The sequence below is a fragment of the Sporobolomyces koalae genome, assembly GCF_050403365.1.
Source record: "Sporobolomyces koalae JCM15063 DNA, S_koalae_JCM15063T_v1_ctg14, whole genome shotgun sequence".
Classification (NCBI taxonomy): domain Eukaryota; kingdom Fungi; phylum Basidiomycota; class Microbotryomycetes; order Sporidiobolales; family Sporidiobolaceae; genus Sporobolomyces; species Sporobolomyces koalae.
Window position 1 is genome coordinate 319,929 of NW_027481757.1, and position 26,568 is coordinate 346,496.

General features: G+C 54.8%; 12 protein-coding genes across 12 annotated transcripts; 8 read left to right on the top strand and 4 right to left on the bottom strand.

Moving 5' to 3' along the window:
* Positions 1-175: 175 nt before the first annotated feature.
* JCM15063_000565 (uncharacterized protein) lies at positions 176-883 on the top strand (the record flags this gene model as incomplete). Its single annotated transcript, XM_076678483.1, has 1 exon — positions 176-883. One exon carries the CDS (start codon positions 176-178, stop codon positions 881-883), a length of 708 nt encoding a protein of 235 aa, XP_076534466.1.
* Positions 884-1,769: 886 nt separating this feature from the next.
* Positions 1,770-4,614, top strand: YND1 (apyrase; the record flags this gene model as incomplete). The annotated part of the gene is made up of 2 exons (XM_076678484.1): positions 1,770-1,983; positions 2,045-4,614. The coding sequence occupies 2 exons, from the start codon at positions 1,770-1,772 to the stop codon at positions 4,612-4,614; spliced, it is 2,784 nt and encodes a 927-aa protein (XP_076534467.1).
* A 1,636-nt stretch (positions 4,615-6,250) lies between these two features.
* On the bottom strand, positions 6,251-8,024 carry JCM15063_000567 (serine/threonine-protein phosphatase; the record flags this gene model as incomplete). Its single annotated transcript, XM_076678485.1, has 8 exons — positions 6,251-6,262; positions 6,352-6,412; positions 6,478-6,591; positions 6,663-6,919; positions 6,993-7,292; positions 7,362-7,445; positions 7,523-7,587; positions 7,997-8,024. The coding sequence occupies 8 exons, from the start codon at positions 8,022-8,024 to the stop codon at positions 6,251-6,253; spliced, it is 921 nt and encodes a 306-aa protein (XP_076534468.1).
* A 1,103-nt stretch (positions 8,025-9,127) lies between these two features.
* Positions 9,128-11,398, top strand: JCM15063_000568 (fungal specific transcription factor domain-containing protein; the record flags this gene model as incomplete). Its single annotated transcript, XM_076678486.1, has 7 exons — positions 9,128-9,194; positions 9,285-9,428; positions 9,490-10,230; positions 10,287-10,527; positions 10,590-10,972; positions 11,041-11,151; positions 11,226-11,398. The coding sequence occupies 7 exons, from the start codon at positions 9,128-9,130 to the stop codon at positions 11,396-11,398; spliced, it is 1,860 nt and encodes a 619-aa protein (XP_076534469.1).
* A 438-nt stretch (positions 11,399-11,836) lies between these two features.
* JCM15063_000569 (uncharacterized protein) lies at positions 11,837-13,438 on the top strand (the record flags this gene model as incomplete). The annotated part of the gene is made up of 7 exons (XM_076678487.1): positions 11,837-11,909; positions 12,017-12,139; positions 12,215-12,693; positions 12,784-12,840; positions 12,917-13,048; positions 13,132-13,202; positions 13,300-13,438. 7 exons carry the CDS (start codon positions 11,837-11,839, stop codon positions 13,436-13,438), a joined length of 1,074 nt encoding a protein of 357 aa, XP_076534470.1.
* A 417-nt stretch (positions 13,439-13,855) lies between these two features.
* JCM15063_000570 (uncharacterized protein) lies at positions 13,856-14,556 on the bottom strand (the record flags this gene model as incomplete). The annotated part of the gene is made up of 4 exons (XM_076678488.1): positions 13,856-13,917; positions 14,027-14,090; positions 14,160-14,321; positions 14,386-14,556. 4 exons carry the CDS (start codon positions 14,554-14,556, stop codon positions 13,856-13,858), a joined length of 459 nt encoding a protein of 152 aa, XP_076534471.1.
* Positions 14,557-15,234: 678 nt separating this feature from the next.
* On the top strand, positions 15,235-16,103 carry JCM15063_000571 (60S ribosomal protein L34; the record flags this gene model as incomplete). The annotated part of the gene is made up of 4 exons (XM_076678489.1): positions 15,235-15,313; positions 15,667-15,746; positions 15,825-15,974; positions 16,071-16,103. 4 exons carry the CDS (start codon positions 15,235-15,237, stop codon positions 16,101-16,103), a joined length of 342 nt encoding a protein of 113 aa, XP_076534472.1.
* Positions 16,104-16,404: 301 nt separating this feature from the next.
* Positions 16,405-18,475, top strand: MAP2 (methionine aminopeptidase; the record flags this gene model as incomplete). The annotated part of the gene is made up of 9 exons (XM_076678490.1): positions 16,405-16,699; positions 16,757-16,916; positions 16,990-17,443; positions 17,519-17,615; positions 17,687-17,868; positions 17,939-17,991; positions 18,059-18,167; positions 18,252-18,332; positions 18,413-18,475. 9 exons carry the CDS (start codon positions 16,405-16,407, stop codon positions 18,473-18,475), a joined length of 1,494 nt encoding a protein of 497 aa, XP_076534473.1.
* Positions 18,476-18,588: 113 nt separating this feature from the next.
* JCM15063_000573 (O-fucosyltransferase family protein) lies at positions 18,589-20,455 on the bottom strand (the record flags this gene model as incomplete). Its single annotated transcript, XM_076678491.1, has 5 exons — positions 18,589-18,869; positions 18,943-19,523; positions 19,586-19,695; positions 19,768-20,013; positions 20,090-20,455. The coding sequence occupies 5 exons, from the start codon at positions 20,453-20,455 to the stop codon at positions 18,589-18,591; spliced, it is 1,584 nt and encodes a 527-aa protein (XP_076534474.1).
* Positions 20,456-21,082: 627 nt separating this feature from the next.
* On the top strand, positions 21,083-22,167 carry JCM15063_000574 (uncharacterized protein; the record flags this gene model as incomplete). The annotated part of the gene is made up of 2 exons (XM_076678492.1): positions 21,083-21,760; positions 21,835-22,167. The coding sequence occupies 2 exons, from the start codon at positions 21,083-21,085 to the stop codon at positions 22,165-22,167; spliced, it is 1,011 nt and encodes a 336-aa protein (XP_076534475.1).
* A 280-nt stretch (positions 22,168-22,447) lies between these two features.
* Positions 22,448-25,156, top strand: JCM15063_000575 (thaumatin family protein; the record flags this gene model as incomplete). The annotated part of the gene is made up of 15 exons (XM_076678493.1): positions 22,448-22,595; positions 22,688-22,801; positions 22,887-22,906; positions 22,971-23,064; positions 23,132-23,153; positions 23,225-23,262; positions 23,330-23,502; positions 23,568-23,615; positions 23,684-23,715; positions 23,794-23,805; positions 23,877-23,895; positions 23,973-23,978; positions 24,050-24,063; positions 24,132-24,437; positions 24,505-25,156. The coding sequence occupies 15 exons, from the start codon at positions 22,448-22,450 to the stop codon at positions 25,154-25,156; spliced, it is 1,698 nt and encodes a 565-aa protein (XP_076534476.1).
* Positions 25,157-25,377: 221 nt separating this feature from the next.
* SHR3 (Shr3p) lies at positions 25,378-26,202 on the bottom strand (the record flags this gene model as incomplete). Its single annotated transcript, XM_076678494.1, has 4 exons — positions 25,378-25,512; positions 25,596-25,765; positions 25,836-25,976; positions 26,055-26,202. The coding sequence occupies 4 exons, from the start codon at positions 26,200-26,202 to the stop codon at positions 25,378-25,380; spliced, it is 594 nt and encodes a 197-aa protein (XP_076534477.1).
* Positions 26,203-26,568: the final 366 nt, after the last annotated feature.

Here is a 26,568-nt window from a genome sequence, read left to right on the forward strand (position 1 = left end):
TTTTTCACACTGTCTCTGCCTGCTTGCGAGCGAGGTGACTGTCCCGTGGGTATATGCCTAAAGGGAGAGAGAGAATTTATTATCTGTAATTGCGGTAATCTAGAAATGCAGATCAACCGCCTGCGATTCGCTTGCGACCTTCTCGACTCGATCCCGCACCCGTCCATCCCAAATCATGGCTTCCACTTCGCAAGCAGTGGCAGGAGCTTCTCGAGCGATCTCGCAGACGACTCGACGAGTTTCGAAGCGAACGTTGCAATCGAACCGTACGGCAGCACTCTCGAACTTGATCTCGCTGTACCACCTCACTCCGACGTTTGTCCCGACGTACGATGCGACTCGATTACAAACGCACATTACGGAAACTCTGGCACCGGTTCGATCGAGTTCAAACAAACCTCGTCCTCATCATTTGATCGATCTCGTTTTCGCCGAGAACGACCTCGATGTCGAACGGGTCAAACTCGATCATGATGCCTCTACTTCCTCGTCAACTTCTTCATCAACCACGGCGGCGGTGGCAGGAGGTGCAACATCTTCAGCTTCGTTGTTGGGAGTCAAATTGCGACAATCGGGATTCTCGGAACATCTCTTGTCGACGTTCGGAGACCAAGATGGTTCAGTGTACGATCACAAGAACTCGTTCTACTCGAACCACACGACCGGACAAGAACCTCCACTCGCACGCAGGGTGCGACAGGTCGTCGATACCCTGCACGGGACGCTCGCAGGAGGTCGAGCCGGAATTCACACGGTCGAGGAACATGGAGCGAAAGCGGTGCAGTGGAAGGAAGGTCTCCGAGATGCGCGGAGAAGGGAGAGGGAACGAGAACTGCTCGAGGAACAGGAGGCCGAGGCATTCGGAAAAGAATTCGCAGCATGAGGGAGGGAATCGCCATCAACGCATTGGACTTTGAGCAAGTCGGCACACGCACCTGGGATACTCGACAAAAGGAAGGGAAGGGGCGCATGCAAGGAGGAGAAGGCGAAGCTTTTGGCGGAAGCGCTAGCAATGCAAGTTCTGCGCGTAGTAAATCTGGATTGCCGCAATAGAACGTCGGCCGGAGGATCCGCGCCTTCATATGCACTGTCAAGGGGGTGTTCTAGAGAAGCGCGAAGAGTGATTGTGAGAGAGGTACGAGCACTTGCCTGAACGAAAACGAACGGAATCGCCACTGCGTTCGATCGCTGCGCTACCATCGCTCGGATTGGTGAAACACCACAGCTGTTCTACGCGTGCTTTCAATCGGCACGACTTTCTATCGTGTAAGAAAGGTTGCGGCGCTCCGTCTGCCAAGTTGTCCCCAGCTGTAGTCTCGCTCAACCTTCTGCGACTTGTTTCGACGCGATATCTCGACCGGCATCTCGTCCATTGGACGGATCGCTCGAGTGGACCTGCGAAGGTACCTCGACCAGGCAGAGGTCTCGTGCAGGCGCGCCCTCGATATCTCGGAGTTGAACCAACTTGAACCGGCTCTCGTCCTGCCCTGGCTACTGCGTATGCTCTGAAGGGGGAATATCAGGTGAGCCAGTCTTTCAGTCGCCGAGAACCCTGTCAGGGGCGATGCATCGTGTTTCGGAACAGCTGCGGCTATCGACATTCACATCACCCTCGCTCCTCAAATGCTTACTGCCTTTTGAGGTCCGCGTGGAGCACAGGGTGACAGCATACATACATTCGAACAGGCGGGCGCTCGAGTCGAGTCTCTGATTCTCCCCGCACCTTGAACCGCAGCGACGTTCGTTCCGACTCGCCCTGAACGACCTGAATGTCCCCTCGACCACCGCCATGGTCCCAAGGTCGTAAATACGGCGTCGTGATCGATGCGGGATCGAGCGGATCGAGAATCCAAGTGTACAGCTGGCTCGACCCCGAGCTCGCGAGAAAGGACAGGAAGGGGAAAGGACTCGCGACAGATGTCCTTAGCCGCGTCGAGAAAGGAGTAGAGGAAGGTGACGGGTGGCACCTCAAGGTCGAACCAGGTCAGTCCTCTTTGCAGACCCGAGCCCGCGTTCTCAGCTCACGCAGTTTCGCTCGTTCCAGGAATCTCGACGTTTGGAAGCAACCCGGAAGACGTTGCAGAGTACATCAAACCATTGATCGAGTTTGCAGCATCTGTCATCCCCGCCGAACAACTTCCGTCGACTCCGATTTATCTGCTTGCGACCGCGGGAATGCGTCTGTTGCCTCCTGTACAACAAGCTGCAGTCCTTTCCTCTGCGTGCTCGTACATGCAGTCCTTCGATTTTCACCTGCCGTCGTGCGCCGATCAGATCCGTATCATTTCGGGCGAGGAAGAAGGGTTGTATGGATGGATTGCAGTCAATTACCTCATGGACGGCTTCGACAAGCACGAGCACACTCCGGCAGGCGAACACAACAAACACAGCTCGACCTACGGCTTCCTCGACATGGGAGGAGCGTCAACTCAGATCGCTTTCGAACCTTCCGACGTCGAGCAGGTCCGACATGCCGACAACCTTCTCGAGGTCAAGATGAAACTCTTGTCGGGCAAGACCGTGCGTCATCCCGTGTTCGTCACGACCTGGCTCGGCTTTGGCACGAACCAAGCGAGGAACCGTTACGTCGATCAAGAGATTCGCGCTCATGTGCGCACCAGTGACAAGGAACATCCGCATCTACCGCCAGGAGGTGCCGAAGGACTCGGAACGGAACGACCTGTCGTACTCGTCGATGATCCGTGTCTGCCAAAAGACCTCCTCCTGTCGGAAGGTCGCCACGCTGGGTACACCTTGCACGGAACCGGCGACTTTCTCGCGTGTGTACGCAGGACAGGTCCTTTGCTCAACAAGGAAGTCAAGTGTCTCGACGAACCGTGTCTCTTCAATGGCGTCCACGTGCCACCGATCGACTTCAACGTGAACCATTTCATCGGCATCTCGGAGTACTGGTACTCGACTCAAGACGTCTGGGGCCCGACGACCGGCGGGACGGGAGTGTACGACTTTGTCGAGTTTGAGAAGAACGCGATCGAGTTCTGTGGCAAGAGCTGGAACGAGATCATGGGCGAGTTCAAGGAGGGACGAGGCAGGTGGAAAAGTAGCGTCGAGTTGAGTCGACTCGAAACACAATGCTTCAAAGCGGCATGGATCGTCAATATTTTGCACGAAGGGATTGGGATCCCCCGCATCATTGACCGGGGCGGCAAAGGAGACGGCAAGAACCAGACAGAGAAAGGCTTGGTCAAGGCGATCGACAAAGGCCTCGTTGACGAACCTCCGAGCTTCCAGAGTCTGAACGAGGTGCATGATGTCGCAATCAGCTGGACGCTCGGCAAGATGGTGCTCGAAGTCTCGCAAGGATCGACCCAACTACCCCTACTTCAACCTCCCGAGCACACCTTCCCTTCCTCTCCTGTCGACGACGGTTACAACGAGCCAAAATCTTCTTCGCCTTCTCATCGATATCCTTCTCTCGATTCTTGGTCCGGCCATATCCCGTCATTCAATTCCAGGATCGGTTCGACCCTGTCTGCCGTCAAAGACTCGGAAGCTCTGCCTTATGCCGTCTTGGTCATCATTGCGCTCGTGATCTACCTCTTTGCTCTCTCACCAGCAGCATCGAGACGCAGGAAAAGCTTCTGCGGTCTCAACGGGCGAGGCGGACGGAGAAACAGCGACTTCCTGCCCCTATCGCAGCATGACGATTCTATGTCACGGGGGAATGTCGAGTCTGCTCCTACCGTCAGCAGCTCGAACCGGACTCCTGGCTCGATTGCAAGCTCCTTGGTCGCCCCGATTCGATATATGACTTGGCGGGCGACTTCGGCCGTGCGATCGTGGTCGCGATCCATGTCATCTCGAGCAGGAGGAAGGCCAATCCTACCTCGTTCTCTCAGTGCGACTCAGCTCACGCCTCTGCCGCGATCGACTTCCGAGCCTGACCTGTACCGACCTCGACCTCTGCGACCTTCGAAATCAACGCCGTTCTTGCGGGGGCTTGCTGGTACTTCCAGCGGACCTCTTCCGAACGCCGGCGTGACAACATCGCATTGGAACGATGCTCCAGAGCTCCCCTTCCGTCAAAATCCGGGTCCTTCTTCTCCGCCCCGCTCTTCGGCAGATGTCAGATCGCTCGCGCCAATATCTCGCAGCCAGTCTGCCTCGACTCTCGCATTCCAAACTTCCTCGGCGACGGCGATTCGCCCATCTTCACCCGTTTCGACAGCTGTCGCATCGAATGCGCCCCTCTCGATCTCGATCTCTCGACCCAGCACCCCTTCGTCCGCTCGCGCTCTGCCCGGACTTACCGGACTCAGCAAATTGACACCTCGCACAATGCACTCTCGCGAAGCGAACAAAGGTTCCGTCGATTTCGAGATCTCTCGATTGTCGCCTCACCCCATGGCCGGGACCTCCTCGGTCGTTCCTTCTCCAACTTCCACGACGGTCTCTCCCCTCGCGTCGGCCGTATGGGATACTCTTGCACGCGAACACGCTGTTACGACTCCCGGTACCGGTACCGGGTCGGGAGGAGGGGCCAAACTGAGATCGAACCGGAGCGCGAATAACAGTCAGGTGAACCTCGCAAGTGGATACTTTGCCAACGCGAGCTCGACAAACCTGAATACTGGCAGTGGGACCGGCGACTGAACGTGATGTCACGAAATTATAGATACCGGAAAACAAAACTCATTGTCATCATTGAAATCGCTAGGGAATTTATGCGCGATTGCCGCGATCGTTTCTCACAACTTGGCGCACCTTCGCTAGCAGAGCACAAGCAGTGCTGGCGATGAATGCTGTTGTTCTCGGGCATACCCAGTCCAGCATAGAGAGCCTCGGTATTGATTGTAGCGATCTTGGCGTCTGGAGGTAACCGTGCACGCATGTTCTGCCGTTGCGCTTGGCGCGAACCCTCTCTGACTTGTACCGCGCTCTGACTCGTTCGGCAAACACAGGGGACGGCGCCCTAGACCCGCGCGATCGGAAGACTTTCGCATTCACGCCAGTTTAGCGTCTGTGCTCGAGCCGACTCGCACGTATTACGAGCATTCCTCCATCTCACAACTGCTGCATCTTCGCAGATGTCTGCTACAGGAAATGATCCCGGTGTTGTATTCCTCTTAACTACAGAAAAAGGGATAGGATTCTCGCCCTGTGTCAGGTCGCCGCGGAGTGCATCGGACTTGGACGGTGGCGCTCTGCCCTCTTCCCGGTTCAACATCGTTCCTGTCTTCAACGTACCATCTGCACTTCGTGTGACAAGCCCCCTACAACATGTCGTTCAGCGAAAGAACCATTCGAATCCAACAGATGCATACGGGGCAGTCGTACGGAAATGCTGTTTCCGGATATTTGGAGCAAAGGAAGAGCTTGGGGAACTCCCGCGCAGACTCCCACCTTGCTAAACGTAGGCCAACGACCTTCCCGAGCATGGTGACTTAGACTGAGTCGCTCGCTGAAATGCAGCCACGCCATGGGCGCAAATGACGAGGCTTGCTTGGCAAGGGCGTGATCATAATAATCCTTCGAGTCCTCCTCCAAGCGACACTCGACCCTGGGACGACCTGACCGGTAGTCAGCAATTTGGAGCCACTCACGAGCCAAGAGACTTTGCCACGGTCAAAGCCGCTCAAGTCAAGAGAGCCAGTTACCTTGAGCTGACGAGAAGCAGTGAGCTACATTTCCGACAACACGGATGTCCCGAGAAGCGCTCATACGGTTCCTAGTAATAGAAGTGCCCGTGTTTGCTCCAGTTGGCCGCGCAACATTGATGTGGGCGAAGCCTCACCCGCAAGTTTTCAGGCGCAAGTCGTAATAGCTGTTTCAATAATCAAGACCAGGAAGCTACGAAGTACGACAGGGTTTTACGATTGAGCAACAGTCTGGAGTCGCTGCATTGACCGCGCACGTCTCTCTCGTTCCATCTGTTCGTCTCCGCCTCGGTCTTCAGCAATCCTCTCTGCGACCCTTGTTTGATGCAATATTACCTAGTTCTGCGATGTCAAGCAGTCAAATAAGAAGATGTTGAGCGAGGTCGGTTTCGTGTGCTTCTCAGCGGCTCACCGCCATGCTGATGACCTCAGCTCTGCGATCGACTACGCCCAACCCTCAGGCTACAGTCCGTTCTCATCTCGGGTAGTGCAGCGCTCTGCACAAGCGCTGCAGCTTCTAATGCAGCGCAGTCACGCAAAGCGAGGCAAAACAGGTTCAGGGACGAGAGACGAGGGAAACTGGTATCGATTGACTGAAGAAAGACATGTGAGAGAAAAGCAACTTGTATTGTTTACAGGAAATACTACGAAGCGAAGGATGCGAGCACGCGAGGATGAGTTCCGGTTCGGCTAGATTGCGTAAGAGGTGAACAGAGAGAAACAAGAGGCTCACATCGGGTACCCTCCTCGAGACCAGGGGTTCTCCTGCTCTTGGTGCCGGGTCGAATTGCAGGCTATGAAGAACGATCGGCTTGTCAGCATGGACGAGCTGCGCCAAACGGTTAGGAAACAGACGGACAAGGTATATTTGAGGTTCTCGTCAATCTCCATGATCGCAGCCTGGTTGCCACATCGGTAGCAGTAATTGGGCGCAGAGAAGATAGTGACGACGTTTCGATCGTGGGACCAGTTGCTGCCGAGCGTGAACAAGTGTTCTGTCAGTCCTCTGCGTTGACCTTGGCGGCGTAGGGCGGGACGACTCACAATCCCTCCATGACGAGCTGATGCGCACGCGCGACGAGCGTGAGTCCGTTGTTGTGGTTGAATGCTTCACTAATGTCCTGTCCGAAGGTGTATCCAGCTCCTCGAGGCGATATGCCCCAACCGCAGCGGTCATCGGGATCGGACCAAAGAAGATCACACATCGGACCTTCGTGCGGCACCTCCTGAACACGCTCAATCGAGCGAATGTGGTCGAGCGTGTCAATCGAGGGAGAAAGACCGCCGTGAAGGCAGAAGATCTGGCAGGTAGGAATGGCAAAAGGATGATGAGAATCCGATTAAGCGCGCGGAAAAAATACACGCATGACTTACTTGATCATCGATGAGAGCGGTGAGAGGCAGGTAGTCGAACAGGTCGGTGAAATATTTCCAGACGTTGGCATTGCCGTACTTTCGCAGGCACTCGTCGTAGAAACCGTAAACCTGGGTGATCTGCCGAGACTCGTGGTTTCCGCGCAAGATGGTGACTCGGTCACGGTAACGGACTTTGAGCGCGACGAGCAAGGTGACAGTTTCGACAGAGTAGTACCCTCGGTCGACGTAGTCTCCCATGAAGAGGTAGTTGGTGTCTGGCGAGTTGCCTCCGATGCGGAACAGTTCAGAGAGATCGTGCTGCAGCAAGAGAAACAAGGATTTAGCTTCGCCCTGACTCTGGCGTCCGCAGTGAGGAAGAAGACTGACGAATTGACCGTGAATATCACCGCAGACTGTCACTGGGCACTTGACAGGTTGAACGTTCGACTCTTCCATGAGGACTTCTCGCGCCTGTGATGCGTGTGACATGGCAGTCGCGTGAGCGTTCTTGTTCAAGCATGACACGCAGAGAACTTGACGAGACGGACCTTGTCGCACAGCCGTTTGATGTCCATCTCTGTGAGCTGTTTGCAATCAGAGAGATGCGAGATCCCTGGAGCGAGCGGATAAGATGGTCAGCGAAAAGTGGGGCGAAAGCGTACAAGCCGGTTCGTGATGCTGCGCGTCTTATCCATCCGCGCCCACTCGGACAGCAATAGACATCTAGTTCTAACCGTTCCTGTCGCCGCGAGCGTAGGCGGCAGCATCGTGCGAGGTGATGGCAGCAGAGATTGGAGCCGTGTTGGCCCTGACATCACGCCTCGTCGCTGTCCCGACGTGGTCGCCGCCCCGACCCCATTTCGAGTGATATAGACATGCCAAAGTCATGCACAGCCAAAGTATCGACCGCTCGAGTAGCTCGAGCGAGATGGGATCGACGGTTTAGATCGTTTCCCGCTCGCAAATCCTTCCGCCCGTCATGCCCAATATCGCCGGGTTGAGTACTGGAGAAGGCGACCTACATGCGTCGGTCTCTTGTACGTCTGTCATGGTTGAGGCGGATCTCGGGGGCGGGGTAGCGAGAGAAGCGAGAGTGACGGCAGGAGTGCGTGGAGGGATTCGAGATGCCTCTCCCGGAATGCGAAACGGTGCGAGCGTGGGCCGGCCTCGGTCTAGCGATGCGGGCGAGGTGCTGGGTGTGCGGACAGGGTCGTGCGAGCGGGTCTCGGTGAAGTTTGGCTGACGATCAACGAACGCCTGTTGAAACTTGAGAATATCTATTTGTCTCGCGAATAAATTCCCATGCGAATTGCATACTCCGCGCGACCATGGCAATCTCTGTCTTCCTTCTCTCTGACAAGTCGTATGTCCTTCGCAACGAGCTAGACCCTACGTCTCCCTCGCTTGTGCATGCTGTTCCGCCCGTTCTTTTACTGCTATTGTTCCCTCGCTGGCTTCGATCCCTTTCATGCACGGTTCGATCTTGTTCCGTCTTTCGACATATGTCATCGAGCCCTCATGTTGCCTGGAACAGCGTCGCTGGGAGGATGACGCGTGCTCGTAAGCGATGCTCCCATCGACTCTTCCATTCGCTTTCGCACAGTACTTACGCCCGTAGGTGGAGCAGATCAGTCATCAGATACCCGCAATTGATGCCATTGGAGACAGATGCGGACCTTGCCGAGCAGCTTGCTGGGGAATGCGCTCGTTGCCGTTCTCGGCCGGAGCTCCTGGCCTACAGTAGTTGCATGCGATCATTCCGCAGGTTCGTTCGATGAGGGACAGCTTGAAGAACCAGGTCTTCGCGGTTCCGGAAAATCGAAGCCAGACCTCGCGCTAGGACTGGTGACGTCGAACTCGCGAGCGAGAACAGAAAGACGCGAGGCGCGTGCGGGATGGATGCGGCACTGGGGAAGCAAGCACTAACGACAGAGTCTGCCAGCAATGCTGAAGTAAACTATCGCCTGAATGGCGGCTAGTGGGTGAAGCGGGACGTCAGGGCGGCGCGAGCTCCTCTGCCTCGCTCTGTCTTTCGCTCTCCCACAGTAGTCCGCGCTCGGCCTCGCTCTAGGATCCAAAAACGCTCTATATGTCCACAGACTCGGAACCAGCGCGCGCCTCCCATGCGAGTCGAGCTCGGGAGGACGACTCGAATGGCATCCCTTCGAAAGGGAACATCACAGACGTCAGCTGCGACCGGTGCAGGAAGAGGCGAGGCAAGTCAATGACCAGCCTTGAAGCTATTGCTACGAGCGAGCTGACCTGCTTGTCGGAATTCGGTCAACGCACGCCCGTGCCGCGCTTTGACAGTCAAGTGCAGTCGCAGTTTCCCTCGATGCGCTCACTGCGTCTCGCGCAAAGAGACCTGCAGTCTCGCAAAATGGAGGATCAGACCTGAAGGCGAAGAAGTGCCCACTTTCCCTCGTTTCAAGGGAGGTCCCAAGCTTCAGAAAGGTTTGTCGTTTCCTGTCTGGCTTCTCAATTTCCGACGTTGCTCTGATTTCATATCGTTCAGACGATCCCATTGCTAGAACGCCGATCGGACCACGTCCGCCGCAAACCTACCGCTCCCGGAAGAAACGAGTCGCACCAGAATACACCTCCGACTCTGCCGAGGACCAGCCATCATACGAGCCCGATCCGGAAAGAAGGAAACGAGCCGTATTGGCCTCTGAGCTTGTCACGGACTCGTCGTCTCCCCGAGCTCCCCCTTCGGGGTCTTGCCCGTCGCCGCAGCGCGCAACCCTCGGCCCTGCAGTCGCAGCCCTCCCCCTCTCGTGCCGTCTCGAACGACGTGAGCCAAGGCATACGATCTGTCACGCGCTTGTCGCAGGCGAAACCGCTCTCAATTACGTCCATTTGCCCGATTTCGACCTGAGCTCGCTTTCGATCAAGCTCGCCAAGCTCTGTCCAAGCTCGTCCAACCCTTCGCGTATTATCTTCCCTTCGCAGTTGTGGCAGGCAAGCGAGCCCAGCGTATTCCCTACGCCAGAACAAGCGAGCGAAGCGATTGCGATCTACTTTCAACAAGTCGAGCCCGCGCTGCAGCTTTTCCAAACGACCCAGTCTCGTCAGTACCTGTACGGAGGATGCCAACAATGGTGGAGCTACGGAGCCTGCGATGAAGGAATCGAGTGGCAGGCTCTCTATCTCGCGACAGTCTCGACTGCCCTGGTCGTTAGCTCCGACAAGCGAAGCAAAGCGTTGGCCAAGATTTGGACGCAAACCGCCAGTCGAATTGTTTTCTCGGAACTTCGTGAGTCTATTCCCCCTTTGAGCTGCTAAAAGCATGTTGACCGTTCGTTTCGGCAGAGTTCGCATCGAAACCGACTCTTGTGTCTCTTCGCACCTTGCTGCTTGTGCTGCACACGATTCTGCTCGGTGACACGGCTGCTTACCACCTTAATCAGGCCCTCGCGTATTTGCCCATGCTTATTTCTGCTGCTTTCACCCTCGAACTCGACATTGATCAGTGCGAATCCTTTCCGAATGCTTCGAGTGACGACGTCCAAGAACGGCGAGGGTTGTGGCACCAGGTCGTCAAGCTCGAGATGTTCGCTTACGTCCCCTGTTGTCGCATGCATCCAGACTCTAAGGTTTCTACTGTTTGCGCAGAACCTGGTCGCATCTCTTGCAGTCGACCAGGCCCAGCATCGATCTCGCCCTTTCGTCGACTTGTGCACCTGACGATCTCGTCTGTCTGCCCCGTCCTGCGCTCACGACGGATGGCAAAGCGTCGCGATCCCTGACGGGCTCAGTGCTGGTGCTCTTGTCCCGACTCTCGCGCGAGATCTCTGCTTCGACTTCGCCATCCTATCGATTCGATCCTGCTGTGCTCCTTGCTGAGCTTCGGCAAGTAGAAAAGCTTTTCGAGGCGCAAGCTGGTGCAGTGCTCGAGAAAGCCATGCTTCGCTACAGCTTTGTCAGGCTACAGGCTCTCTCCTACGAGACAATTGGAACATCAGCCATGTCTCAGACCGAATGGATGCATCACGCAGGTGAGGTCTCCTATCAGATCATGAAGCCGCTGATTCTTCCGCGGCTGACAAGCGGTCGAGAAGAACAGTTGGCCTATTCGAGCTCATTCCCGAAGTGGCGGCGACAAACATGATCGATCGTCTGCCAGCGCTGCTGTATATTCTGCAAGGCGCTGTGACTGCTAGCATTCAGCTCTCTTGTGTGTCACTCTCTCGAATCGCGAGATTCTTGTCTCGTGCTGATTCCACCGCTACGACCCCTTTCTATCAACAGCATCGGCTCCGCGTGAATTTGGCTCGATCCAGCTCTCAGAGCTTGTCCATACGCTTCGTACAACTGCATGGCCTGCCTACATGCATCAGACGGTCAAACGAGGCGTCGTCATCGTCGAACACCTGATCAATTCGCTTGCCAAAAACCCTTTAGCCTCGTCCTCCCCGAATTGATTCTTTCGCCCTTACCGGTCTGACTTGTCGAGCTTGATCCTCTGCTATACGCACGCTTTCGCGGAAACAAGGATATCGCTCAGAGGAGAAAAAGCTTTTATTCCTGTGATCATATTCTGCAAAGCTTGTTGCTTTCTCGTAGTTTCTCGGGTATCAACGCTTTGCCCTTAGTGAAATCTACTGCTGAGTGCCTCCGGGTTAGCTACCGTAAACTACTGTGGCTAGTATCGCAAACGAGTATTTTCGACATGTCAGAACCATATTTTTGGGCTCGTGTATGCTTGTACGAGTACTCTGTATGGAGATACTACGCCTTACTTCGAGGTCCGGTGACCTGGAAATGTGAGAGGAAATTAGCGCGTCATATTATGCACGCCCGTCGACTTGATCTCTCCTGGATAGTACTCAGCCGTGCCCACGCCAAGTCGCCGTTGCACCATGGTTGCGAGCAAGAGTCCTATCTTGAGCTGTCACCCTGGCTCGCTCAACTCGTTCGCGCTCAAGCTACGGTGTGAGTCGAACGCACGCCAGTCTCGCACAATGTTCCCGCCCCGCTCATTCGGACATCTCGAACACGCGCTGATGTCCTGCCTCTTGCTCACGCGAACGGAATGACAGCATCCGACACGCTCGAGAGCCTCAAGGAGAGGTGTGCCAGGAAATTGGCACTCCCTCCGGGCGAGACGGCCGAGTTGGATCTCAAGTACCTGTGGTGCGATGTGTACTACTCGCTTGAAGACGGTCAGTCAATCCTCTCTCTGCTTGTCTAAAGGAAAGCGGAATCACGCGACTGATTCTTTGAGCGCGTTCTGTAAGAGGACGACTTTGCGATCTTTGCGGCGCGACACTCGAACACTGCCGAAGTTCAACTGTTGCTGTCATCGCCTTCAATCCCAACTTCGAATCCTTCGATCGCGTCCCTCTCGTCGATCCCTCCCTCATCGTCCTTCTCGTCCCCGCTAACCGACCGCCACCTCGCTTCTTCGACCCGAGCTGGAGGAGGAGGGGTGGATTCCTCGTCCGTGTACTCGAGTTCGAACCGGTCGTACCTGTACGGACGCGCAGAGAACAAAGACTTGCGATCTGGAACCTCGATGCACCTCGTGTCGTCTTCCGAATTCTCGTCACAGGGTGCAGGTCACGGAGCCGCGAGTATTCGGAGTGGACGCACGGGCAAGAGCGCGAAAAGTACAGGGGGAGATACGGCGACGATTGGAGGCAAGTCGAAACGACCAAAGAGTCTCGCTCCGACCGTACCCGAGCACAAGATCAAGTTTGAAGAGTTTCACAATCAAGTCAATCCCCTCTCTCTCTTGTCACTCGCTCCCTCGCGATCTATCGTAGGTCAAGAGCTCAAGATTCTTTGTTTTTGGAAATCCGTGCAGCTCGGCGTCCGGACTTTTATTGGCAGTATCGGACCGGTCGAGAACGTGCGAATGATGGTGAGTACAGCCACATCAGTCGATCACTTGTCAAGTAACCCGCGTGAAACTGAAAGTGATTTCTTGGATGATACAGATGAAATCGGGACACCGAGCTTGTTACATGTCGCGCGCATTCGCACAGCAACACAATTTCATCCCTGCTGACGCCGCTCCTGGGTTCTATGGATTCTCGGGCATCACGAATCTCGGAGTGTGGCCCATCAAGGTACGAGCTTTCAAGTTATTCTCGTCTTTTACGGGAGAATCAGGACTGATCCTGTTCGGATCGCATTCATCAAAAAAAAAAAGGTGGGATCGAAAACGGTTGAACAACAAGTCATGCTTGTCGAGAGCTCTTACTTTCCCGTCATCCTAGGCCGGTCAGTCTTGTACTCACTGGTTGATAGTGAAGGTTATGGCATTCAAAAAAGAGAGTTCGCTGACCGTTCGTGACGCTTTCGGGGATTTTTTTCGTAGGTCGTTCATGGAGCGAAGAGGAGTACGAACGGATCCTCTCGATCAAACTTCGGTCGTGTTCATGGACACGAACGAAGCGATCCCCACCGACCTTGTCATCGTGAAAGACAAGGAAGGTCGAGTCGTACCCATCTCGTGAACCAAAGAGCAGATTCGCCAGTTTTCCTCTTTCTGTTTTTTGCACGAGTACGAACCCATGACCACAGACCCTTTTTTGACTTTCTTCTTCTTCCCGTGTTTCGCTTCATTTCTCTCTCGCGTTTCCGAAGCACCCTATCCACCCTTATTAGCTTTCGACACCTACCTAATTTTCTTTTGGTCTTTTTCTTTTCCGTTCCTATTTCGAAACTCGAGATTCGCAACTCCCATGTCCTCTCTGTATCACTGTGCGAATCGGACAGAACGTTTGATTCCAACCAACGACACTCCCAGATTCCGTGAGCGCGAACAGATCAGACATGCAAATATTCACAGCAAAAGGTTTTTGACAATCCAGAGACCGTTCCCAAGGAAAGAGTGCGAGGCAATTCGATGGGGAAGGGAAATGGATCCCCACTCAGTGAGGTTGATTGAAGGTTTTGCCAGCTTGAATAAAGTGGTTGAAGATCGAGAGAATGCCTGATTTTTCGTTGTCAATGGGTGTACAAGCAAAATCATGAATGTCGGTTTTCTTGCTCGGGCTTGGAAGTTGAGGGGGGAGAAAGCGTAAGAAGGAATTTGAACTGACCGGTGAGCCAGACGACGCTTCGCAAACCCGCGTACTTTGGGTTTGCAATCTTGACGTACAAGAACTAAATTCGAGGCGACGGTGATCAGATTCCCCGCCGTTGCCAAATAATTTACGGGGATACTCGACAGACCGAGTAGACGGCACGAATCGCAACGTAACCAAACGCAAACTTGTGTTGCTGTTCGAGAGGCAACCTCGCGACTGCTCCGGCCAAGACGGCACACGCAAACAAGGGCAAGGTTTCGTACGTGTTGGACGTGGCTGCTTCCGCTCTCACAAACTTGCCAACAACCTACACGTGAACGAGGTGAGGGGTGAGAGAGAGAGGGAGAGAGAGAGAGGAGAACAATGCTGACAGGGTTCTTGCGATCCATGGCAGTGATTCTCGATTGGAACGATCTCACGTCCGAGTTGTCGAACTTGGGGAGTTGGTTCGAAAAGTGGGTTAGGGCGATCGCGTACCAATGGGTCGACATGGCGACGACCCAAGTCGCCGGGATCGCATAGAACGCGTGGTTGACTGCCATTGGGGGTAAGAATCGAGCTCGAGAAGACTGGTCGAGAGTGTAGCGAGTGAGTCGGAGGGTGAGTGTGCAGACAAAGGTGGAGGAAAGCGTCGAGAAGCGGGGACGTTCGAGACAGGTTGACGTCGCAATTGGAAATCGATCGCGAATCAGCTGAACGCCTCCGACCATGTACCACGGCAAGAACTTTGCATGCAGATCGGGTGAAGCCCATAGCAGTAAGATATGGCTGCGAGAGCTGTCGAAGCGTAGTGAATGCCAGAGCGAGCCAAGGACAAGAGCTAGACCAGCAATCGCCAGCAGAGAGGACTCGCCCCGCGGTGCAGAAGTATCATTGTGTACAGCGAAAGCATAAGTTGGCACCTGCGCTGCGAGCGAGAGACATGAGAGACGAGCTGGAGAGGTGCCAAAAGGTGCAAGAGGCGGGCACAGCGGTCGAGGCAGGCGGACGCACGCCGGTTTTCGCTTCTTCTCTCGTGTCTCTCGTTCAGCGCCGCCTGTACGTACCTCCTATCTGCCTGAACGCCGTGCTTGGCAACTCACGCAACTTTGTACACGCCCGCGTGCCCTCCCTCGCCTCTCGAACCGCCGTGTTGAACCGTTGTTGAAAACTCTCTTCGCCCTCTCGCATCGATCCTCTTCCCGCCTCGCCTGCACTCTCGACCGGTACAGCTTTTCGCCATGGTTCAACGTGTCACCCTCCGAACCCGCAAGAGTTACTCGACCAAGTCGAACGGCAAGCGTATCATCAAGACGCCCGGTACACTTCTCTCTCCTCTGCTTCTTCTCCCGGCCCCCCCTCGCGCGTTGCCAGCACAGCACCCGCTCAGCTCGACACTGCTAGGCTAGCCACAGATGGCGAGGCCCAAGACGCACTGGATCACAGTATAGGGATGGGAGCAGGAGCAAGCTTGGATAGGGCCATTTCTCGCACGGAGGAGCGTCGAACCGCAGGGTGAGAGCAGGTCCAGGGAAAGCGAGCGAGGCGGTTCTCTTGGGGAACGGCGCGAGATGTCGAGAATCGGACGATCGGTCCCACATTGAAGCGGAAACCACGGGAACATGCCAGACTGACCCGCTCGTCCTGCTCTGTTACCTCGTGTGTGTGCACAGGTGGAAAGCTCCGCTTCATCCAGGTCAAGAAGGCTGCCGCTGCCCCCAAGTGCGGTGACTGCCACATCGCTCTTCCTGGTGTACGCCCCCATTTCTTTCCGATCCGCGATCCTCAGTTCCGCACAGATCGCTGATTTCGTCCTGTTTCGTGTCGCCAGGTCCCCGCTCTCCGTCCCCGCGAGTACGCTCAGATCTCGAAGCGAGAGAAGACCGTTCAGCGTGCCTACGGTGGATCGCGTTGCGCCAACTGCGTTCGCGACCGAATCGTTCGCGCTTTCCTCGTCGAGGAGGCCAAGATCGTCAAGAGGGTGAGCCACAACGCCGTTTTTCCATATTCCAGGTCGGACCTGGACTTTTTTTCTCCGAGACTGACGGAAACGATTTCTTGGGTTTCTTCTCTCAAGGTCATCGCTCAACAAACCAAGGGAAAGAAGTAAATTCGGTTGTTGACAATCAGAGTGTTTGCAACTGTTTCGGACCTTCCTCCCCAACACGAAAAATAAACCCCAAACTTGCGGCGAAACTTTTCTTGGTTCTCGTGTCCAGGACGGGGTTACAAACTCGAGAGTACACCTGCGAAAGAGAGATAGAGATCCGGTGATAGACTTGAGAAATCGCGATGGATCCGCCTTTTTTTTTGCACCGCCTTTTTCGTAACTGGTCCTTTTGCCGTGTTCCGTGATTCTAACCCCTGCCAATCCGGTTTGGATCCGTTTCCCTTTCAGCCAACGGAACACCATGTCGACAGGCGTACTACCTACAGACCAACTCGAGCAGGTCAAGCTCGAGAATGGAGCTAGTGAACCGTCAGTCTCGAAGACACAAGAACCCGCGCAACAAGCAGATCACGACGACGAAGACGACGAAGCTGACGATGACGCCGCGGACGCTACTGCTGGAACTGGTACGACTCACTGCGGCTTGTTGTCGTGCGCCGAGTCTGGAGCTAACCTGATCTTCCGCATCATGAACCTCGGCAGACAAGAAGAAGAGCAAGTCTCCTCATCACCCGTCCATGAGCCTCGTAGTCCCGGTATAGGGATCTCACGACCCACTAGTCTGACCTCTCGCTTTCTTTGCGTGTTCACAGAGAAGAAGAAGCCCAAGAAGAAGAAGAAGGCGGGAGCGAACGCGGTCGGAACCGTTACAGGACCGCTTGTCCCTCAAACTGAACCTCCCACGGTACCAGTCTCGAAGCAGTACAAAAATGGACAGTACCCGATCGGAGAGACGCATGAATACCTCAACGAGTTGCGTATTCTCTCCTCTGTTTCGGTTCGCCAGCAGGTTCGAACGAGAACTGACGCTCATTTTTGTTTGTAGCAATGCGTACCGAACGACTTCAGAGGAGATGCGAGCAAAGGAACGACAGTTCCTTTCGGAAGGTGAAGACTCGCCCAACAACTACAACGCGATCCGAAGAGCGGCCGAAGTTCATCGTCAAGTGCGGCAGTACGCGCGCAAATCGATCAAACCGGGGATGACCATGACCGAGATTGCTGAATTGATCGAGAACGGTACGAGAGCATTGGTCGAGGAGAACGGCATGAAGAGTGGGATCGGATTCCCTACCGGAGTCAACCGCAACCATTGCGCCGCGCACTTTAGTCCGAACGCTGGTGACAAGACTGTCTTGTTGTACGAAGACACGCTCAAGGTTGATTTCGGTGTACACGTCAACGGTCGGATCGTCGATTCGGCCTTTACTCTCAATTTCGAACCAACGTACGACAACCTGCTCCTCGCGTGTCGAGAAGCAACCGAAACCGGAGTTCGGGTGCGAATCTGTTTTCTATCGCTTTTCGCTCGGGCCCCTATACTGATCAGACGGGATGACCCGGTTCGTCTTCAGGAAGCAGGAATCGACGCCAGGATGGGAGATATCGGAGCCGCGATTCAAGAGACGATGGAGTCGTATGAAGTCGAGGTTAATGGCAAAACCCTGCCAGGTCAGCTCCTCTCGTCCGGGAAAACCTCCGCGAGCTCGCATGTCGGCTAACTCTCGGCCGACGCAATCTAGTCAAATCGATTCGCAACCTGACGGGCCACTCGATCGAACCCTACACGATTCACGCGGGCAAGTCGGTACCGATCGTCAAGATGGCTGAAGACGACGAGGAGTACGACGTCAAGATGGAGGAAGGCGAATACTTTGCGATCGAAACGTTTGGAACGACCGGTTCGGGACGAGTGCGAGACGAGGTAAAAATCCGATTCTCACCTCTATCGATCACGCTCACGCACTGAGCTTACTTCTCGGGGATCATTACAGGGAGTGTGTTCGCACTACGCTCGCATGCCTTCAGCTCAAAAAGTGTCGCTCCGGTTCGTTCCCTCTCTTTCATACAGCATCTCTGTGACTTCCCAGCTGATCTCGAATTGCCAAATGCAGATCCGTCTCTGCCAAGCGATTACTCGGAGTCATCGATCGCAACTTTGGTACTCTGCCTTGGTGTCGACGATACCTCGACCGAATTGGAGAAACGGGTTACCTCATCGGAGTGAGCTTCATAAAATTCTTGCAAAATGCTCCACCCAAGATCGCACACTGACGATGAAAAGGAAATCATGTTGGTACGAAACAGCTCAAAGAGCTCGTCGAGACGGGACTCGTTCAAGATTACCCACCACTTTGCGATATCGAGGGTTCGCAAACGGCGCAATCGGTACGTCTCCGTAGAATGTCTGTCTCTCGTGGTGACGCAACGACTTGACGCTGATGTTGTCGTCGTTCTCGGGTCCACAGGAGCACACGATCTTGCTGCGGCCGACATGCAAGGAGATCGTCTCGCGTGGAGACGACTACTAGTTCTATTCCTTGCTATCGTATATCGTCGATACTACAATATTTACTGGGGTTCGGAAACGAAAATATGCACAAGGATACACAGCGCTGAGCGAGAGAGAGAAAGCATGAGACAATCAATGGGGTCGCTGAACAAACTTGGTTCGACCGTTGTTCCAACTCGCGACTCTCAATGCTGATACGAGCGAGACTTGAGAATCGAGCGTTCCGACGAACCCCGAGTTGCCGAGGGACAAGATCGCTTGATCAACCGCTGAATCCCACCAGCCACTCGATGCTCCAAACCGATCTTGTAGGAGAGCAGCAGTACCGAGCTCATCGTGATTGATCACGTACCATCCGAGCTCACGGATCGATGCACGGAATTCAGAAGAAGTTTCATCGGTCGTGACCAGAACTGGGGTACGGGTGAACCGAAAGTCAGTACTTTCTCTCCAGATGACATGACTGGCTTTCAAGGGGAACCCTACCGGTCGCTGGTTCCGCGAGGTCTCGATTGATTTCATCGACGGCTTCCCGATACCGCTCGATGGGTGCGACACAATCATGACCGGTAGGACACCAAGACGCGAAATCGCCACGGCGAATGTGCACGGTGATCAAGTTGACCGAAAGGTCTTCCACTTCGAGTGTTGTCTGTACCGCTTGCAATGCGACTTCCCATACTGCTGGGGTGAAATCGAGATGTTGTCCGATCGACCAGAATTCGGGATGATCTCCTCGCAAGCTTGGATGGAATAGGGTCCTTACTCCAGCTTGACTCGACTGCACGCCTTCGAAATCCTTGTAGTCCGTGTTCCACCAAGTTCCAGGTGCCCAGCTTCCTGCTCTGGTCATTCCCCACACGTTGGTGTAGCACAACAATTGATCACTTCGCATGTTGCGAGGGATCGCTCGACCTGTTTCTCGAGCAACTTGTCGAGTGATTTCAAGTCGAGTCGAGAAATCGTAATCGAACAAGATGTGGCCTTCAACCGAGTCACTGGCAAACCCGTATGGTTTCGGGAGGGTCCAAGCGGTCGTCGATACTCTGTAATCGCCAAAAGAACGCCTACGGATCGAGTCACACCAGCGTCAGCTCTGACATGAGAATATACGTTCAAGACGACTTGCCCGTCTTCAAAGCCGTTCCAACTGATACATCCAACGTTGTCATTCTTGACCCGAGAAGAGCTGAGGTTGAACGGTTTCACATCGCTCCATTCGACAAACAAAGTTCCGGTCTGTTGAGAGTTGCTCCATAGGCTGTGAGATCACGAAGTCCTCAAACGCATTCAAAGCAGGGACGAACGTACTCTACGGCGAAACTTTTCGAGATCAAACAGGTCACCAAATCGCACTGAGCTGCTTCCGTAATGATCGCGGTCCCTCCATACTGACGGTACGATCGCGACTCGCTGGGTCTGTTGAGCAAGATGGAGGAGCGAGAAGACCGAAAGCAACTGTCCAACCTCTCCACTCCACGAATCGGCGGTCAAGTAGCGCAGGTCGTCTCGAAGCGCGTCGTAGAGCGATACAGCCGGCGCTTGTTGAGACAAGAGCTGTCGACAGAATAAATATAAGATCAGAATGGAAAAGCTCGCGAGCTGTACGGTACTAATAAATTTCTGCGCTGACCTGGGCAGGTCCCGGCACTCCGGTCCGATCAGTGGCTCCCAGAAGAGTCTCTGGCGGACCGATTGTTCGGTCCTTGGCGAGTCGCTCGAGCCTGTCACAGTTTACGACGATTGGCCGGGTGGTGCTCGACCCCGCTTGGGGGTACGCGCCTCTCGAGAGCAAGCTCGATAGCAAGAACCCGACGATAACCCAGATACACGCCTGGAGTCTCGTTCGAGGTTTCGTTGATGGAGGCGGTTCGAGCACTGGAGACCCATCCAGGCTCGACGGCAACGATCCGGTCGGCAGGCTCGAATACGACATGGTCAACAAAGATGCAGGTCGAAACCGGTCGATCGCGTGCCACACCCGAGTCGTGAGGGACATTAAGGACGAGTAAAGAGTACAAGTGGAGCGTGACCTTTTTAGAGTTTGCGCGCAAAATCCCCCCGCGTCGAGCCAAGGTGTTGACCGAGCGAAAGGCTCGGTGCGCGCGAACCCGGGACAAGGACTTTGCTTAGCGGCCGAAGTTCGAACACTGGGGCGCCCTAGAGCTGAACCGCTTACATGGAACCGCGATCCACGTAATCTACGTACGTGTAGCTCCGGCTTGCAGGATATCTAGTGCAAGTCGGAAGGAGTCCAAAAATGAGACGCGCCTTCGGAAAGCGCTCCCGAACACGAGGACTGGTGGTGCCGACCCGGTGAAATGACAGCTCATATGCAGGTTATTATATTCGCATGCAGGCCTGGCGACCCTCTCTTTGAGACGAGCGATCGGAAGCGACTGCCCAAGAGCACAGCCCGGCGTACCGAACTGCAAAGTCGGCCTGCATGCGGTCTCTTCGCAGCTAGATGGATCCAACCACACGAAGAAGGCTCATGCAAGGTTTTACCTTCGAGACTATGCGATGGCTGGGGAATAGGTTGAGATGCGAGATCAAGAAAAAGTGCTTGAATCTTGAACGCGGGTCTCACGCACTTCACGCTACATAGACTGCTCAACCTACGAACATGGCTCCCGCCACGACCGCGAACGGCAAACCTAAACGCAAACGTCAGCGCCGCAGACGGCAGCAACAGAGCGACTCGTCGAGCAGCGGCAGTTCGTCGTCTTCCTCTGATTCGGATTCTTCGTCCGAAGACGAACAGCCCGTGCAACCCGTGAAAGCACCAAGTCCCGCTGTCGCCGCGAGCAGCTCGTCAGATGATTCGTCCAGCTCGAGCGACAGTTCGTCGTCCGACAGCGACATGAGCGATTTGGACATGGCCGGTGGCAGGCGAAGAGGCAGGGGCAGAAGGGGAAGAGCACAACAACAGCAGAGTGAAGGACAATCAGCGGCAACCGCAGCAGGAGGAGCATCCGCAACGACCAGCGCGGCAGAACTCCGAAGACCGTATCCTTCGAGATCTCCATCTCCACAACGAATCGACCCCGCCCACGTACCGCTCGGCTCGTCTTTGTTCCCGCTTCTGCAACCTGCAACCGATGGCCAACCGATACTGCAAGGGCAGGTGCCTGGAGATGTTGGATTCGCTGGCGAGACCCGGACGGAAGAAGAGAACGTGGCCGAACCCCCAATTGTCAGCGAGACAGTCCAACGGGAACGCGAGCGAGAACAGAGGTTCGGTGAATGGTGGAGGGCGCGGTTAGTTAGCGAGTTTGAAGGGGATCTGGGAGGTCTTGCGGCAGTAGGTCTTGCAGCTCGCTGTTTCCCGTGCTCTCCTTTCCTACATCCTGATTGACGTGAACTTCGTGTCAACAGGAGCCTGGTCTCAATCCATCTCGACTGCAACTCTTGCTCTCCTCGCTCACGACGCTCTCGTCGTTGCATACGACTTCTTCGACCGCTGCTGCCGAAGCACGGTCGATTTGGCTCCACAACCCTGCCGCACCAATTGACCCGCTCTCAGCTGTCGCGGCGACGGATGATGCCGAGGGCGCGGAGGAATGGGGCAAGACTCCGATAGGCGGACAAGGGGACGTCGAAGTCGGGGAAGAAGGTGTCGCGATGGACGAGAAGAAGAGCAAGAAGGGCAAGAGCCGACGGAAGAGCAAAGGCAAGACGGATGCCGCGGCGATGGATGTAGACGAGTAATGTGGAAATGCGGAACGCGGTCATTGCATTTCTACGCATCCTGCCGACAGCGTTACAAGCTGCTTGTGACCTTTCCCCTTTTACCGCGGTCTGTCAGCTTCGCAGACTGCGCAGTCGCTGGAAGGCTTGTGCAGACGCGTCATCTGTTCAGGACTTGCCGTGGACGGACCCGTGACGCGAAACGTGCTTCTCTTGCTCGAACCGCCAGTTCCTTGGGACTGCTCTAGCTCTTGCTCTCCTTCGCTCTACGCCATTGCCTCTCTGGTGAACGGCCCACGCCATGTATCGGGCGAGATCTGATCCATCTGCACGTCTACGCACGGCCAGGACGACGTTAGTTCTCGCTGCGATCGGACTCGCAGTATCGGTTACGACCGCGAACGCTGCAGACGGAGCTAAAAATCGCGTGATTACGGTCGTCAACAACTGTGCGTGTACACATCGTCTTTGAAACTCGTGTCACTGCTCGGAACGCACGTATTCACAGAACAAGCAGGCTGATTAAATCGTTTGTTTCCAGGCGACTACACGGTATGGCCAGCGATCTTTAGATCTGTCGGACCGATGCCGAAGCAGAAGACGGGATGGGAAGCGAAACCGGGCTCGAAAGTCGGGTTCGAAGTTGAAGAATCTTGTCCGTCTCGACTTCTCCGATTTCCTCCGTCGATCGGGATTATCGGAAAACTGACTGACTCAATCGAGACATTTGGTTTGTACAGGGGGAGGCCGAGTCTGGGGCGTGCGTCTGCAAACCTATCGTGGCAATCGCCCGAGAGAAAGCTAACAGAAATAGAGTACCACAGAGAACAGGGTGTGATTTCACCAAAGACGTTCCCGACTACCAAAAGTGTGAAACAGGAGGCTGTGTAGGCGGTCTCGAATGCGACCCAAATGCAGGTCAGTCGGTCTGTGTTCAAAGCGTTCATCCCAAGCGCAAAGCTCACTCGTGATGACACTCGACTAGGTACCGGAGTCTTGCCGGTCACGTATGGCTACTGCTAGTATCTCTTGCTCGAAACAGCTCGTCATGCTTATTCGATGCCTGCGTATCTTGCAGCCTCGCAGAATTCAATATCCAGACCGAAGTCGATCACTGTCGGTCTCGCTGCCCCCGCGCAATACATTTTCTGACGCTCGAGACTGATAGCATGAGACTCTTCAGATGATACCTCGAACGTAGACGGCTTCAACATCCCGATGGCCGTGACCAACGATGCTGATTGTCCCTTGTCAAACTGCCCGTACGACCTGCGAGATAGCTGTCCGGACGATCTCAAGTACAAGAATGCGGCAGGGGACGTCGTTGGCTGTTTGACCGATTGTGGAGCTCACCAAGTGAGCTTGTCTCGAGCCTCTCCGGTGCTTACCCCCTGACTAATACGACTATTTTCACGCAACAGTCGAACGAGGAGTATTGCTGCTCCGGTGCTCATTCACTTCCTGCCGACGTGCGTATGGGCTATCACTTCCGAAAGCAACTTGTAAATATAGCTCAAGGTATATTGGTTTGGTACAGTGTCCTTCGAGCGCAATTCCAAACTATCCTTGGTGAGCTATTTCTTGGCGTTTTATCTGGCGCGTACCTTGCATGGGACATGACTGACCGCTGCACTGGGTCGGTTTCAGGTGGAAGAAGAAGTCCTGTCGTCAAAATCTGTTCACTCGTTCGGTAGACTTGAGACTGACATGCAACTTCGACTTTTTAACAGTTGTCCGATTGCCTATGCTGTGAGTCGATCCCCTTAGTCCAAAAGTCATTCGCAACTCGCTGAGCTTGTAGTGTTCCCGCTTGATTCTGATGTCAGTATGCCGTATGTCCACTCTGACTACCTCGAGCTTGACACTACCCACAAGCACTCACCTTTTTCTGACTTCCATACAGTATGACGAATCAAGGTGTGTTCCACACGATTCTCTGCTCTTTGTGATGTCAAGAAGCTGAAAAGTCCTTCTTTTGCGGACAGTGGAACCGCGCTCTTTACGTGCAACAAACGGGTCAATTGGATGGTCACGTTCTGTCCTGGACCTGAACTCTACTCTTCCACTGCGAACCTTCCAAACGGGACCGAGATCACTCAGGGTGGAGACTATCCCAACTATCCGAAAGGGACAGCGAAAGATGGAGGAGGTGCACCGAGCAAAGTCGAGAACGAGAGTGGTTCAGACAAACCTCCTGCGTCGTCTTCAAGTTCGTCTGGATCCTCCGGAGGTGGCGAGACCAAGGTACCTCCTTCATCGACCTCGAGCTCGTCTGGTTCGAAAGACAAACCGTGCGTTTGTGCCTTTCATTCGCTCTTACCCACAGACTGCTTCCGCTTACCTCCCTCTTTGTTTCAGTACTGAAACGGGTTCGGGTTCTTCTGGAAGCGGAGGAAGTGGTGGAGGAGGTTCGTCAGCTTCGAATCCTGCCACGACAAACTCTTCCACCGGTTCCTCTGGATCATCTGGTTCTTCAGGAAGCTCCTCCTCTTCTTCTTCTGGTGGATCGTCTGGAGATGGTGGTGGTGCATCTGACGAGATGATCTTGGGGTTGCCACGAACGACCGCGTACATTGCGTTGGGAGGATTCGCAGTTGCATTGATCGCGATTGTCGCGTTCTTTGCGTTACGGAAAGATGGCAAACACAAACATGGTCATCAAGACGCTTCAAGTGATGAAGATGATGGTGATGGAAACTCGAGGAAGCGGAACAAGCGACAAGACACTAGCGATGAAACGGACACTTCAACGGAAGCGAGTAACGACGATGACGAAGACGAAGAAGGTGGTGGACATGTCAAGAAAGGGAGACACTCTGAACGAGCTCTGTCCAAGTTTGATCGAATGGTTCGTGCCGAAAACATGGTTTTCGAGGATGGCAGTTGGGCAGATTACAATCGGTCTGTGGTCGACTCGAGAACGTTCTCGATGGGAAAACGAGTCGGTTCGAGCAGTGATTCGGAAGAAGGATCCATTCGGAACCGGTTGTTGGCTTCGAGGAACCAATAGATGAGCGTTGGGAACAATCAGAATCGGGTTAAGCCAGGATCCTTTCCTGATGAACTGAGAGACAGCTTTTTCTGAGCGAGAGCGACAAGAGGGACGAGCTGTCGGTCACTCTCTCGGGTACTGTTTCGCGAGAACCTCGTCAAGAAGACGTCTATTTTGTTTTTCATAATTGTCCGTATAGTGAGTAAAAAAGCTGTTCCAGACCCTGTTCCGTGTACAGTTTAGTCCTTTGGGATCGGGGCGGTGGTGGTAGCAGGAACGGCTGCTGGCGCAGGCTTGACGGGTTGGTCCACCGTGCTCGGTCGATCAGCGTAGCCTTGAGCACCTTGGAGCATGAGCACTCCCGTCAGCGAGACCTGTACCGAGGCGCAAAAAGTGCGCAGAGTCAGTTTAAAAAGCTGGGACCGAGGTTTTAGATCGAGAGAGGCTTTGGATTCACGGCGATGATCATGTTGCTCGCGGCGACGCTCTGGAGTGCTTCGGTGAGACGGACTTGACCTAGCGAGTCGAGCGAAGCGGCATAGGCGGGAGTGAGGTCCGACAGTGGGAGGTAGCGCAACGCGGCGAGTACGTTTGAAATGTAGACTGAGAGCGCCGAGACAAGCAGCACTAGGGAGAAAGACACGTGTCAGGACTGGGAGTCATCGAGCTGAACGACTTGGCACGGTGTGTGGCTCACAAAAGGTTGCGCCGTCAAAGAGGAGGCCGAGCACCGGATTCAGAATCAAGCGGACCGTCGCGGCGGCGAGAGCGGATCCGGCGAGGGTTGACAGGGTCGCTACGTAAAAGTACGGTGCGTGGTACAGGTGCGAGTAGTACGCTATGAGAGGGCAACAACCGAGTCAGTGGGGTTTGAGGACATCGGCGCACGAGTACGAGGAGGGGAGCGAGAACGGACCGAGCGAAGTAGCGACGGCTTCGGACGAGACTTGAGGGCCTTGCCAGATGAGGGCATAGTCGGTGACCCAGTGCGGGAAGAAGGCGCCGATCAGGACAGAAGTCGCGACGAGGATCACCTTGTTGAGGATCCAGCCAAGTCCGGGCATCCTGTCGCGCTAGCTGAACTCTTCCTTGGACGGCGTGCGAACGAGTCGAGCGAAAGTGTGCGCGCGAGACGGACGAGAGAGGCAGCGAGCAGGCGAGGGTGCGCATGCCCCACTAGACTCTGCCTCGTCTCTCCTGGGTCTGTCCACGCCTACAGCGTCTATCGCCGCCCTCTGCTTCGACTCGTATTGAACGTCTCGATCCGTCTGCAGCCGTACCTCGATTGAATTCGTGGCTGTGTGCGTTGCCGACTCGATACTGCCGATCGTCATCATCACCCGCCGCCCGCTCTCGACTCTCGCTGGCTGCCATCCCTCACGTCGGGGCTTCTCTTGAACGTATCGTACCAGTCAGTAGAGCTGTCGGTC